At 42.4% G+C, this 15,224-nt stretch overlaps 1 protein-coding gene across 4 annotated transcripts in view; it reads right to left on the bottom strand.

The window, feature by feature from the left end:
- Window positions 1-15,224, bottom strand: part of ANKRD6 (ankyrin repeat domain 6) — a 719,155-nt gene that overhangs the window by 364,415 nt on the left and 339,516 nt on the right. For all 4 annotated transcript variants that reach the window (XM_053710544.1, XM_053710542.1, XM_053710540.1 and 1 more), the window contains one exon: window positions 13,380-13,478. In XM_053710544.1, the coding sequence (XP_053566519.1) occupies window positions 13,380-13,478 (99 nt within the window). The remainder of the gene's footprint in view (window positions 1-13,379; window positions 13,479-15,224) is intronic.

Raw genomic sequence — 15,224 nt, forward strand, 5'->3', positions numbered from 1 at the left:
GCATGGATCTTGGCCAATCACAGCGGAGTTAATCGCAACAGCGTGAAGGACGCCGAAGACAGCACAGAGTGCAGAGCTCCCATGGAGAAGCGGGACGGTAAGCAAACAATCGGATGTTGAGGCAGTTAACACCCTGGTGAGTTATTGCCTTTTCTTTAATTTCCGATACTGCTACCATTAAAGCATACCGCAGGACACTACTGATAAGGACTTTGAGATCCAATATTGGGACACAGCACATTATACATGCATCTTTCTTCTACCGAACACATTGCACATATAAACTTTGGGATCCCCTCCCCGCTTACATCTTGAGCCTCACTAGGGAGAGTCTTCTACCTTTGCTAAATATATATATATATATATATAGTTACATAGTTATGCAATATTAATATTTAATAAAATGTTGTGTATTTGCTGTAAATATTTCACATTCCAATGTTCTGCACACAGCAGAATATGTTATATTTATATAAAATTTATATAAATATATATCTATATATATCTGTGTATATATATATATATAAATAGAAATATAGAAATATGTATTTAAGAACAAATAGTACATATTCTTCTATGTGAAGAACATTGGAATGTGAAATATTAATATTTTTATGTTGGGTTAGCACACTTGAGAATATGCGATCAGGTTTGCACGAGTAGGGTGTTTTTTTCCACATTTTTTGCTTCATTCACTACTATGGGGAAATAGGTTATTGCATGTGCAATATTCTAAGTTCAGATTTTTATGTACGTTGGGTAAGTGCGCAAGTGAAAACAGTTTATTTTCAACTTGTAATACAAGCGCTACCCAACGCACACAAAAAGCTTACTTTTAGCAGAGATCGCTCTTTATACCTTGCAAAAAAACAGAATTTATGCTTACCTGATAAATTACTTTCTCCAACGGTGTGTCCGGTCCACAGCGTCATCCATAACTTGTGGGAATATTCTCTTCCCCAACAGGAAATGGCAAAGAGCACAGCAAAAGCTGTCCATATAGTCCCTCCCAGGCTCCGCCCCCCCCGTCATTCAACCGACGGTTAGGAGAAAAAAGGAGAAACTATAGGGTGCCGTGGTGACTGTAGTGTATAGAGAAAGACATTTTTCAAACCTGATTAAAAAACCAGGGCGGGCCGTGGACCGGACACACCGTTGGAGAAAGTAATTTATCAGGTAAGCATAAATTCTGTTTTCTCCAACATTGGTGTGTCCGGTCCACGGCGTCATCCATAACTTGTGGGAACCAATACCAAAGCTTTAGGACACGGATGAAGGGAGGGAGCAAATCAGGTTACCTAAACGGAAGGCACCACGGCTTGCAAAACCTTTCTCCCAAAAATAGCCTCCGAAGAAGCAAAAGTTAAAATTTGTAGAATTTGGCAAAAGTGTGCAGAGAAGACCAAGTCGCTGCCTTACATATCTGATCAACAGAAGCCTCGTTCTTAAAGGCCCATGTGGAAGCCACAGCCCTAGTAGAGTGAGCTGTGATTCGTTCAGGAGGCTGCCGTCCGGCAGTCTCATAAGCCAATCGGATGATGCTTTTCAGCCAGAAAGAAAGAGAGGTAGCAGTAGCTTTTTGTCCTCTCCTCTTAACAGAATAAACGACAAACAAAGAAAAAGTTTGTCTGAAATCCTTTGTTGCTTCTAAATAGAACTTTAAAGCACGGACTACATCTAAATTGTGTAACAAACGTTCCTTCTTTGAAACTGGATTCGGACACAAAGAAGGAACAACTATTTCCTGGTTAATATTCTTGTTGGAAACAACTTTTGGAAGAAAACCAGGCTTAGTACGCAAAACAACCTTATCTGAATGGAACACCAGATAGGGTGGATCACACTGCAAAGCAGATAGTTCAGAAACTCTTCTAGCAGAAGAAATAGCAACAAAAAACAGAACTTTCCAAGATAGTAACTTGATATCTATGGAATGTAAGGGTTCAAACGGAACCCCTTGAAGAACTGAAAGAACTAAATTTACACTCCAGGGAGGAGTCAAGGGTCTGTAAACAGGCTTGATTCTGACCAAAGCCTGTACAAAAGCTTGTACATCTGGCACAGCTGCCAGTCGTTTGTGTAACAAGACAGATAAAGCAGAAATCTGTCCTTTTAGAGAACTCGCTGACAATCCCTTATCCAAACCTTCTTGGAGAAAGGAGAGGATCCTGGGAATTTTAATCTTACTCCATGAGAATCCCTTGGATTCACACCAACAGATATATCTTTTCCATATTTTATGGTAAACCTTTCTAGTCACAGGTTTTCTGGCTTGGACCAGAGTATCTATCACTGAATCTGAAAACCCGCGCTTGGATAAGATCAAGCGTTCAATTTCCAAGCAGTCAGCTGGAGAGAAACTAGATTTGGATGTTCGAAAGGACCTTGTACTAGAAGATCCTGTCTCAAAGGTAGCTTCCATGGTGGAGCCGATGACATATTCACCAGGTCTGCATACCAAGTCCTGCGTGGCCACGCAGGAGCTATCAGAATCACCGAGGCCTTCTCCTGTTTGATCCTGGCTACAAGCCTGGGAAGGAGAGGGAACGGTGGAAACGCATAAGCTAGGTTGAACGACCAAGGCGCCACTAATGCATCCACTAGAGTCGCCTTGGGATCCCTGGATCTGGACCCGTAGCAAGGAACCTTGAAGTTCTGACGAGACGCCATCACATCCATGTCTGGAATGCCCCATAATTGAGTCAACTGGGCAAACACCTCCGGGTGAAGTTCCCACTCCCCCGGATGAAAAGTCTGACGACTCAGATAATCCGCCTCCCAGTTGTCTACTCCTGGGATTTGGATTGCAGATAGGTGGCAGGAGTGATCCTCCGCCCATTTGATGATTTTGGACACCTCTCTCATCGCCAAGGAACTCCTTGTTCCCCCCTGATGGTTGATGTAAGCTACAGTCGTCATGTTGTCTGACTGGAATCTTATGAATCCGGCCTTCGCTAGTTGAGGCCAAGTCCAGAGAGCATTGAATATCGCTCTCAGTTCCAGAATGTTATCGGGAGAAGAGACTCTTCCCGAGACCATAGACCCTGAGCTTTCAGAGAATCCCAGACCGCGCCCCAGCCTAATAGACTGGCGTCGGTCGTGACAATGACCCACTCTGGTCTGCGGAAACTCATTCCCTGGGACAGGTGATCCTGGGTCAACCACCAACGGAGTGAGTCTCTGGTCATCTGGTCTACTTGAATCATTGGAGACAAGTCTGTATAGTCCCCATTCCACTGCTTGAGCATGCACAGTTGTAATGGTCTTAGATGAATTTGAGCAAAAGGAACTATGTCCATTACTGCAACCATCAACCCTACTACTTCCATGCACTGAGCTATGGAAGGCTGCAGAATAGAGTGAAGAACTTGACAAGCGTTTAGAAGCTTTGACTTTCTGACTTCTGTCAGGAAGATCTTCATTTTTAAAGAATCTATTATCGTTCCCAAGAAGGGAACTCTTGTCGACGGAGACAGGGAACTCTTTTCTACGTTCACCTTCCACCCGTGAGATCTGAGAAAGGCTAGAACAATGTCTGTATGAGCCTTTGCTTTGGAAAGAGACGACGCTTGGATTAGAATGTCGTCCAGATAAGGTGCCACTGCAATACCCCTTGGTCTTAGAACCGCTAGAAGGGACCCTAGCACCTTTGTGAAAATCCTTGGAGCAGTGGCTAGCCCGAATGGGAGAGCCACGAACTGGTAATGCTTGTCCAGAAAGGCGAACCTTAGGAACTGATGATGATCTTTGTGGATAGGAATATGTAGATACACATCCTTTAAATACACGGTAGTCATAAATTGACCCTCCTGGATTGTAGGTAAAATTGTTCGAATGGTTTCCATTTTGAACGATGGAACTCTGAGAAATTTGTTTAGAATTTTTAAATCCAGAATTGGTCTGAAAGTTCCCTCTTTTTTGGGAACTACAAACAGATTTGAGTAAAACCCCTGACCTTGTTCCACAGTTGGAACTGGGTGTATCACTCCCATCTTTAACAGGTCTTCTACACAATGTAAGAATGCCTGTCTCTTTATTTGGTTTGAAGATAAGTGAGACATGTGGAACCTTCCCCTTGGGGGTAGTTCCTTGAATTCCAGAAGATAACCCTGAGAGACTATTTCTAGTGCCCAGGGATCCTGAACATCTCTTGCCCAAGCCTGAGCGAAGAGAGAGAGTCTTTCCCCTACAAGATCCGGTCCTGGATCGGGGGCTATCCCTTCATGCTGTTTTGGTAGCAGCAGCAGGCTTCTTGGCCTGTTTACCCTTTTTCCAGCCTTGCATTGGTTTCCAAGCTGGTTTAGTCTGGGAAGTGTTACCCTCTTGTCTAGAGGCTGCCGATTTGGAAGCCGGTCCGTTCCTGAAATTGCGAAAGGAACGAAAATTGGACTTATTCTTAGCCTTGAAAAGGTTTATCTTGTGGGAGGGCATGGCCCTTTCCCCCAGTGATGTCTGAAATAATCTCTTTCAATTCTGGCCCAAAAAGGGTCTTACCTTTGAAAGGGATATTAAGCAATTTTGTCTTGGAAGATACATCCGCCAACCAAGACTTTAGCCAGAGCGCTCTGCGCGCCACAATTGCAAACCCTGAATTTTTCGCTGCTAACCTCGCTAACTGCAAAGCGGCGTCTAAAATAAAGGAATTAGCTAACTTAAGTGCGTGAATGCTGTCCATGACTTCCTCATACGGAGTCTCCCTACTGAGCGACTTTTCCATTTCCTCGAACCAGAACCACGCCGCTGTAGTGACAGGAATAATGCACGAAATAGGTTGAAGGAGGTAACCTTGCTGTACAAAAATCTTTTTAAGCAAACCCTCCCATTTTTTATCCATAGGATCTTTGAAAGCACAATTGTCCTCAATAGGAATGCGCTTGGCTAGAGTAGAAACCGCCCCCTCGACCTTAGGGACTGTTTGCCATAAGTCCTTCCTGGGGTCAACCATAGGGAACAATTTCTTAAATATAGGAGGAGGGACAAAAGGTATCCTGGCTTCTCCCACTCCTTATTCACTATGTCCGCCACCCGTTTAGGTATCGGAAAAGCATCAGGGTGCACCGGGACCTCAAGGAACTTGTCCATCTTGCACAATTTTTCTGGGATGACCAGATTGTCACAATCATCCAGAGTAGATAGCACCTCCTTAAGAAATGCGCAGAGATGCTCTAATTTAAATTTAAATGTCACAACATCAGGTTCTGCCTGCTGAGAAATTCTTCCTGTATCAGAAATTTCCCCATCTGACAAACCCTCCCTCACTGCCACTTCAGATTGGTGTGAGGGTATGACAGAAAAATTATCATCAGCGCCCTCCTGCTCTACAGTGTTTAAAACAGAGCAATCGCGCTTTCTCTGAAATGCTGGCATTTTGGATAAAATATTAGCTATGGAGTTATCCATTACTGCCGTCAATTGCTGCATAGTAACAAGCATTGGCGCGCTAGAAGTACTAGGGGTCGCCTGCGCGGGCATAACTGGTATAGACACAGAAGGAGATTATGTAGAACTATGTCTACTTCCTTCATCTGAGGAATCATCCTGGGCAACTTTACTATTAGTGACAGTACTGTCCTTACTTTGTTTGGACGCTATGGCACAATTATCACACATATTTGAAGGGGGAACCACATTGGCTTCCATACATACAGAACATGACCTATCTGAAGGTACAGACATGTTAAACAGGCTTAAACTGGTTAATAAAGCACAAAAACCGTTTTAAAACAAAACCGTTACTGTCTCTTTAAATGTTAAACAGGGCACACTTTATTACTGAATATGTGAAAAACTATGAAGGAATTATCCAATCTTTACCAAATTTCACCACAGTGTCTTAATGCATTCAAAGTATTGCACCCCAATTTTCAAGCTGTTAACCCTTAAAATGTGGAAACCGGAGCCATTTACAATTTTAATCCCCTTACAGTCCCAGCCACAGCCTTTGCTGCGACTTCACCAATCCCAGGGGGGTATACGATACCAAATGAAGCCTTCTAGGAACGTTTTCAGTGGATTCCAGACCCTCACACATGCAGATGCATGTACTGTTCTCAAAAGTAACTGCGCAGTAATGGCGCGAAAATGAGGCTCTGCCTACTACAGAGAAAGGCCCTTCCTGACTGGGAAGGTGTCTTAACAAGTGCCTGGCGCTAAAAACGTTCCCCAATGTTATAAAAGTGTGAAATTCAACTTCAAACTGCATATAATACTTAAATAAAGCAATCGATTTAGCCCCTAAAAGTGTCTACCAGTTTATAGCCCATAATAAGCCCTTTATTCTGTTTGAGACTAAGAAAATGGCTTACTGATCCCCATGAGGGAAAAATGACAGCCTTCCAGCATTACACAGTCTTGTTAGAAAAATGGCTAGTCATACCTTGAGCAGAAAAGTCTGCCAACTGTTCCCCCCAACTGAAGTTCTCTCAGCTCAACAGTCCTGTGTGGGAACAGCAATCGATTTTAGTTACTGCTGCTAAAATCATACTCCTCTTTTAAACAGAACTCTTCATCTCTTTCTGTTTCAGAGTAAATAGTACATACCAGCACTATTTTAAAATAACAAACTCTTGATAGAAGAATAAAAAACTACTACTAAACACCACATACTCTTCACCATCTCCGTGGAGATGCTACTTGTTCAGAGCGGCAAAGAGAATGACTGGGGGGGCGGAGCCTGGGAGGGACTATATGGACAGCTTTTGCTGTGCTCTTTGCCATTTCCTGTTGGGGAAGAGAATATTCCCGCAAGTTATGGATGACGCCGTGGACCGGACACACCAATGTTGGAGAAAGTAACTCTTCTGTTTTCTATTGTAAAAGCTAACCCAAAGTGCAAGATACAGCTGTCAAAAAGCAAGCAATATCATTGATCTGTGAAAGTGCACTGCTACTGTCACAAGATGTAGCAATATGTGAGTACCAACATGGCGGCACCCATTATAAAGATCCAGAGCTGTACCATCTGGCTTCTGTAATGGGTTAAAAACAGAATTTATGCTTACCTGATAAATTGCTTTCTCCAACGGTGTGTCCGGTCCACGGCGTCATCCTTACTTGTGGGATATTCTCTTCCCCAACAGGAAATGGCAAAGAGTCCCAGCAAAGCTGGTCACATGATCCCTCCTAGGCTCCGCCCACCCCAGTCATTCGACCGACGGACAGGAGGAAATATATATAGGAGAAACCATATGATACCGTGGTGACTGTAGTTAGAGAAAATAATTCATCAGACCTGATTAAAAAACCAGGGCGGGCCGTGGACCGGACACACCGTTGGAGAAAGCAATTTATCAGGTAAGCATAAATTCTGTTTTCTCCAACATTGGTGTGTCCGGTCCACGGCGTCATCCTTACTTGTGGGAACCAATACCAAAGCTTTAGGACACGGATGAAGGGAGGGAGCAAATCAGGTCACCTAAATGGAAGGCACCACGGCTTGCAAAACCTTTCTCCCAAAAATAGCCTCCGAAGAAGCAAAAGTATCAAATTTGTAAAATTTGGCAAAAGTGTGCAGTGAAGACCAAGTCGCTGCCTTACATATCTGGTCAACAGAAGCCTCGTTCTTGAAGGCCCATGTAGAAGCCACAGCCCTAGTGGAGTGAGCTGTGATTCTTTCAGGAGGCTGCCGTCCGGCAGTCTCATAAGCCAATCGGATAATGCTTTTAAGCCAAAAGGAAAGAGAGGTAGAAGTCGCTTTTTGACCTCTCCTTTTACCAGAATAAACAACAAACAAGGAAGATGTTTGTCTGAAATCTTTAGTAGCCTCTAAATAGAATTTTAGAGCACGGACTACGTCCAAATTGTGTAACAAACGTTCCTTCTTTGAAACTGGATTCGGACACAAAGAAGGTACAACTATCTCCTGGTTAATACTTTTGTTGGAAACAACTTTCGGAAGAAAACCAGGCTTAGTACGCAAAACCACCTTATCTGCATGGAACACCAGATAGGGCGGAGAACACTGCAGAGCAGATAACTCTGAAACTCTTCTAGCAGAAGAAATTGCAACCAAAAACAAAACTTTCCAAGATAATAACTTAATATCTACGGAATGTAAGGGTTCAAACGGAGCCCCTTGAAGAACTGAAAGAACTAGATTTAGACTCCAGGGAGGAGTCAAAGGTCTGTAAACAGGCTTGATCCTAACCAGAGCCTGAACAAATGCTTGAACATCTGGCACAGCTGCCAGTCTTTTGTGAAGTAAAACAGATAAAGCAGAGATCTGTCCCTTCAGAGAACTTGCAGATAATCCTTTCTCCAAACCTTCTTGTAGAAAGGATAGAATCTTAGGAATTTTTATCTTGTTCCATGGGAATCCTTTAGATTCACACCAACAGATATATTTTTTCCATATTTTATGGTAAATTTTTCTAGTTACAGGCTTTCTAGCCTGAATCAGAGTATCTATTACAGAATCTGAAAACCCACACTTTGATAAAATCAAGCGTTCAATCTCCAAGCCGTCAGTTGGAGGGAAACCAGATTCGGATGTTCGAATGGACCCTGAACAAGAAGGTCCTGTCTCAAAGGTAGCTTCCATGGTGGAGCCGATGACATATTCACCAGGTCTGCATACCAAGTCCTGCGTGGCCACGCAGGAGCTATCAAGATCACTGAGGCCCTCTCCTGATTGATCCTGGCTACCAGCCTGGGGATGAGAGGAAACGGTGGGAATACATAAGCTAGGTTGAAGGTCCAAGGTGCTACTAGTGCATCTACTAGGGTCGCCTTGGGATCCCTGGATCTGGACCCGTAGCAAGGAACCTTGAAGTTCTGACGAGACGCCATCAGATCCATGTCTGGAATGCCCCATAATTGAGTTATTTGGGCAAAGATTTCCGGATGGAGTTCCCACTCCCCCGGATGGAATGTCTGACGACTCAGAAAATCCGCTTCCCAATTTTCCACTCCTGGGATGTGGATCGCAGACAAGTGGCAGGAGTGATCCTCCGCCCATTGAATTATCTTGGTCACTTCTTTCATCGCCAGGGAAGTCCTTGTTCCCCCCTGATGATTGATATATGCAACGGTCGTCATGTTGTCCGACTGAAACCTTATGAATTTGGCCTTTGCTAGTTGAGGCCAAGCTCTGAGAGCATTGAATATCGCTCTCAGTTCCAGAATGGTTATCGGGAGAAGAGACTCTTCCCAAGACCATAGACCCTGAGCTTTCAGGGATTCCCAGACCGCGCCCCAGCCCACCAGGCTGGCGTCGGTCGTGACAATGACCCACTCTGGTCTGCGGAAGCTCATTCCCTGTGACAGATTGTCCAGGGTCAGCCACCAACGGAGTGAATCTCTGGTCTTTAGATCTACTTGAATCGTCGGAGACAAGTCTGTATAATCCCCATTCCACTGTCTGAGCATGCACAGTTGTAATGGTCTTAGATGAATTTGTGCAAAAGGAACTATGTCCATTGTTGCAACCATCAATCCTATTACTTCCATGCACTGCGCTATGGAAGGACGAGGAACAGAATGAAGTACTTGACAAGAGCTTAGAAGTTTTGATTTTCTGACCTCTGTCAGAAAAATCCTCATTTCTAAGGAATCTATTATTGTTCCCAAGAAGGGAACTCTTGTTGACGGGGACAGAGAACTTTTTTCTTTGTTCACCTTCCATCCGTGAGATCTGAGAAAGGCTAGGACGATGTCCGTATGAGCCTTTGCTTTTGACAGGGACGACGCTTGAATCAGGATGTCGTCCAAGTAAGGTACTACTGCAATGCCCCTTGGTCTTAGAACCGCTAGAAGGGACCCTAGTACCTTTGTGAAAATCCTTGGAGCAGTGGCTAATCCAAATGGAAGTGCCATAAACTGGTAATGCTTGTCCAGAAAAGCGAACCTTAGGAACTGATGATGTTCCTTGTGGATAGGAATATGTAGGTACGCATCCTTTAAATCCACGGTAGTCATAAATTGATTTTCCTGGATAGTAGGTAGGATCGTTCGAATAGTTTCCATTTTGAACGATGGTACCCTGAGAAATTTGTTTAGGATCTTTAAATCCAAAATTGGTCTGAATGTTCCCTCTTTTTTGGGAACTATGAACAGATTGGAAAAAAATCCCATTCCTTGTTCTCTTATTGGAACTGGATGTATCACTCCCATCTTTAACAGGTCTTCTACACAATGTAAGAATGCCTGTCTCTTTATTTGGTTTGAAGATAATTGAGACCTGTGGAACCTTCCCCTTGGGGGTAGTTCCTTGAATTCCAGGAGATAACCTTGAGAAACTATTTCTAGCGCCCAAGGATCCTGAACATCTCTTGCCCAAGCCTGAGCAAAGAGAGAAAGTCTGCCCCCCACTAAATCCGGTCCTGGATCGGGGGCTATCCCTTCATGCTGTTTTGGTAGCAGTGGTAGGCTTCTTGGCCTGCTTACCCTTGTTCCAGCCTTGCATTGGTTTCCAGGCTGGTTTGGGTTGTGAAGTATTACCCTCTTGCTTAGAGGATACAGAATTAGAGACTGGTCCGTTTCTGCAAAAGGGACGAAAATTAGGCTTATTATTAGCCTTAAAAGACCTATCCTGTGGGAGGGCGTGGCCCTTTCCCCCAGTGATGTCTGAAATAATCTCTTTCAAATCAGGTCCAAATAATGTTTTACCTTTGAAAGGAATGTTAAGCAATTTTGTCTTGGAAGACACATCCGCTGACCAAGACTTTAGCCAAAGCACTCTGCGCGCCACGACAGCAAACCCTGAATTTTTCGCCGCTAATCTAGCTAATTGCAAAGCGGCATCTAAAACAAAAGAGTTAGCCAATTTAAGTGCTTGAACTCTGTCCATAACCTCCTCATACGAAGATTCTTTACTGAGCGATTTTTCTAGTTCCTCGAACCAGAAACACGCTGCCGTAGTGACAGGAACAATGCATGAAATTGGTTGTAGAAGGTAACCTTGCTGTACAAAAATCTTTTTAAGCAAACCCTCTAATTTCTTATCCATAGGATCTTTGAAAGCACAACTATCTTCGATAGGAATAGTAGTGCGTTTGTTTAGAGTAGAAACCGCCCCCTCGACCTTGGGGACTGTCTGCCATAAGTCCTTTCTGGGGTCGACTATAGGAAATAATTTCTTAAATATAGGGGGGGAACAAAAGGTATGCCGGGCCTTTCCCACTCTTTATTTACTATGTCCGCCACCCGCTTGGGTATAGGAAAAGCGTCGGGGGGCACCGGAACCTCTAGGAACTTGTCCATCTTACATAATTTCTCTGGAATGACCAAATTGTCACAATCATCCAGAGTAGATAACACCTCCTTAAGCAGTGCGCGGAGATGTTCTAATTTAAATTTAAATGTCACAACATCAGGTTTAGCTTGATGAGAAATTTTTCCTGAATCTGAAATTTCTCCATCAGACAAAACCTCCTTCATGGCCCCTTGAGATTGGTGTGAGGGTATGTCAGAACAGTTATCATCAGCGTCCTCTTGCTCTTCAGTGTTTAAAACAGAGCAATCGCGCTTTCTCTGATAAGTAGGCATTTTGGATAAAAGATTTGCTATGGAGTTATCCATTACAGCCGTTAATTGTTGCATGGTAATAAGTATTGGCGCACTAGATGTACTAGGGGCCTCCTGTGTGGGCATAACTGGTGTAGACACAGTAGGGGATGATGTAGTATCATGTTTACTCCCCTCATTTGAGGAATCATCTTGGGCAATATCATTATCTGTTGCATTACTGTCCTTACTTTGTTTGGACACTATGGCACAATTATCACATAAATTTAAATGGGGAGACACATTGGCTTTCATACATATAGAACATAGCTTATCTGATGGTACAGACATGTTAAACAGGCTTAAACTTGTCAACAAAGCACAAAAAACGTTTTAAAATAAAACCGTTACTGTCACTTTAAATTTCAAACTGAAAACACTTTATTACTGAATATGTGAAAAAGTATGAAGGAATTGTTCAAAATTCACCAAAATTTCACCACAGTGTCTTAAAACATTAAAAGTATTGCACACCAAATTTCAGAGCTTTAACCCTTAAATTAACGGAACCGGAGCCGTTTTTACATTTAACCCCTATACAGTCCCAGAATGAGGCTCTGTCTATAACTAGAAAGGCCCCCATCTGAAAAAGGTGTCCAACACAGTGCCTGCCGTTTTTCTAAACGTTCCCCAAGATTATAATACCAATAATTAGTTAGAATCTGCATAATATGCCTAGTAAAGCAATTGTTTTAGCCCAGAAAAATGTCTACCAGTTTTTAAGCCCTTTTTGAAGCCCTTTATTCTTTTATGTTTAACTAAGAAAATGGCTTACCGGTCCCCATGAGGGGAAATGACAGCCTTCCAGCATTACATGGTCTTGTTAGAAATATGGCTAGTCAAACCTTAAGCAGAAAAGACTGCTAACTGTTTCCCCCAACTGAAGTTACTTCATCTCAACAGTCCTGTGTGGAAACAGCAATCGATTTTAGTTACTGTCTGCTAAAAATCATCTTCCTCTTACAAACAGAAATCTTCATCTTTTTCTGTTTCAGAGTAAATAGTACATACCAGCACTATTTTAAAATAACAAACACTTGATAGAAGAATAAAACTACAAAAAACTCTTAACCATCTCCGTGGAGATGTTGCCTGTGCAACGGCAAAGAGAATGACTGGGGTGGGCGGAGCCTAGGAGGGATCATGTGACCAGCTTTGCTGGGACTCTTTGCCATTTCCTGTTGGGGAAGAGAATATCCCACAAGTAAGGATGACGCCGTGGACCGGACACACCAATGTTGGAGAAAAGGATGACTTTAAAGGGACCTGCATGTCTGGAGGAAAAGCAATAACAGTGAATAGTAACTACACTAAAATTAATAACCACACTACAATCTACCCTATGTTAAATCCACATCAAAAGTATTTAACGTGTGACAGACAGTGAGTGGTGTTTATTGGTAAAGGAAAATAGAAGACAGTTGTGTTATGGAATAAAAAAGGGGACATTCTCTTCTTTTCTCCTCCCCAAGACTTCAGAAACTGTATGCAGCAACTGAGACAGCAATTGCTCATCTAATATACTAAAATGTGTTGATTGGAATTAGGAAGATACTTGTGAGGGAAAAAAAATGTTATGAACCTGTTATCCAACAGTTTGTCACAACTGCTAAAGCATTTGCATTTTTCATTTTATATGTATATTATTTTGATGCTGAGGTGCGTGTTTACATGGATTAAAATAAAATATGCACATGCTAAAATAAAAGTTTTAGCTTTTTTACGTAAACAAACCTTATAATGGTCACATCTACTAAAACGTGAATTTATCAGTTTTCATTAGGATTAATAAGCAGTCATACAGAACTTCCCATGAGATTTATGAAGATGGATGTAGCTAATTCTACCTTTGGCAATAGCCCTCATTATTTCAGTACCTTGTCTTGTCTGTCTAAAGAACATCCTTCTTGAATCAGTGCTGCAAGTATGTCACTGTTTCCGACAACTGCTGCCCGGTGCAATGCTGTCTGGTTACCCTAAACAAAAAAACACAATTAAAAAAAAAAAGAAAAATATACCATAAAACGTTTGTTTAAAAAAGAACCTGTTATAAATAAAAGTGCACAAGAATGTGCTCATAATGATTATGAAGGCAAAAAAATGAATATGACATAATACATGCTAGAACTGGAAATCTCTTAAGGGAAACAAAATATATTATGAAAGCGTTTTGCACAGTTGATTTAATATGCATAATTAAACATCTTATATTACAATATCAAACTGTTTACTATCCCTTTAATGTAGTTTCTCATTTTCTTCAGTAGAGCTGCCCCTAGGGAATGCATAAGGAATACTGAAATTGAACATTGCTAGTGTAATTCAACATGTCCCAACAATTCCACATTCTTAAAATAATATTCTGCTGTGGATTATTTTAGGAAGACAAAAATCTGTATTTTATTTATATAAAATTAGAAAGACAAAACAATCACCTCTTCACATGAACCGATTGTAACATATTGTGGTATAAAAAGGTCAGCTCAGAACCTGACAAACAATCAAAATAATTCAGTCACCTAAAAATCTGGAAATTTACCTACACTTAAAAAGCAAATTTCTTATAAACTATTAAATTCATTATTTCTTAAGAAAGACAAACTGTCTGTTAGTATAAATTGCATAATACTCTCCTTTAATAAAGACAGGTATATTTTCAGCTAAACTGAAACCCATTAACCCCTTGGATCGGGCATTTCCGAGTAAAACTTCCCCAAAAGACCATAGCATTTTTGCCATCACTCAATTTAAACAGAAATAAAGCCTTTTTTGTTTTCTTTTATTTACCTATCAAAAGGTATATTTTTAGTAGACACCCCAAAGTATTGATCTAGGCCCATTTTGGTATATTTCATGCCACAATTGCACCGCCAAATGCGATCAAAAAAACTAAATTGTTAACTTTTTCACAAATGGTTGTAAAAGCTTCTCTGGGATCCCCTTTCTTGAGAAATAGCAGACATATATGGCTTTGCCATTGCTTTTTGGTAATTAGAAGGCCGCTAATTGCAGATGCCCACCACACTTTTCTTATTCCCAGCAGAGAAGGGACACTTCCCACCCCCTGATCCCTCCCTCATCCCTCTCAAACAGATCTTTTTCCTCCCCCACCCCCTCAATGGTCACCCCCATCTTAAGTAATGGCAGACAGTCTGCCAGTATGCAGTTTTACACTTTTTATTTTGTTTTATTATTTTTTTATTATTATTATTGTCCTTTGTGTAGGATTACCCCCTTACCTTCCCACCTCCCTGATCCCTCCCAAAAAGCTCTCTAACCCTCCCCCTCTAACTAATTACCACCATCTTAGTTTTCCAAAATTTAGCAATTTTATTTAACCCCTTAACGACACGAGTCGTACAGGGTACGTCGCACACAACCTGGTCTTTAAAGACCAGCGACGTACCCTGTACGACTTTGGGGATTAAAGCGGCTGGAAGCGATCCTGATCGCTTCCAGCCGCTTTACAGTTATTGCAGTGATGCCTCGATATCGAGGCATCCTGCAATAACATTTTTCCCCCATCCGATGCAGAGAGAGCCACTCTGTGGCCCTCTCTGCACCGGCATCGATGGCCGCAATCGTTGGTGGGTGGGAGCTGACGTGGGAGGCGGGTGGGCGGCCATCGATGAAAGGCTGAAGAGAGAGGAGGGCGGGATCGCGGGCGGGGTTGTCGGGAGTGCGCACCGGAGCGCGCGCGTGCACGGGGGGGCGGCGGGCTG

The sequence above is a fragment of the Bombina bombina genome, chromosome 4 (genome assembly GCF_027579735.1).
Source record: "Bombina bombina isolate aBomBom1 chromosome 4, aBomBom1.pri, whole genome shotgun sequence".
NCBI lineage: Eukaryota > Metazoa > Chordata > Amphibia > Anura > Bombinatoridae > Bombina > Bombina bombina.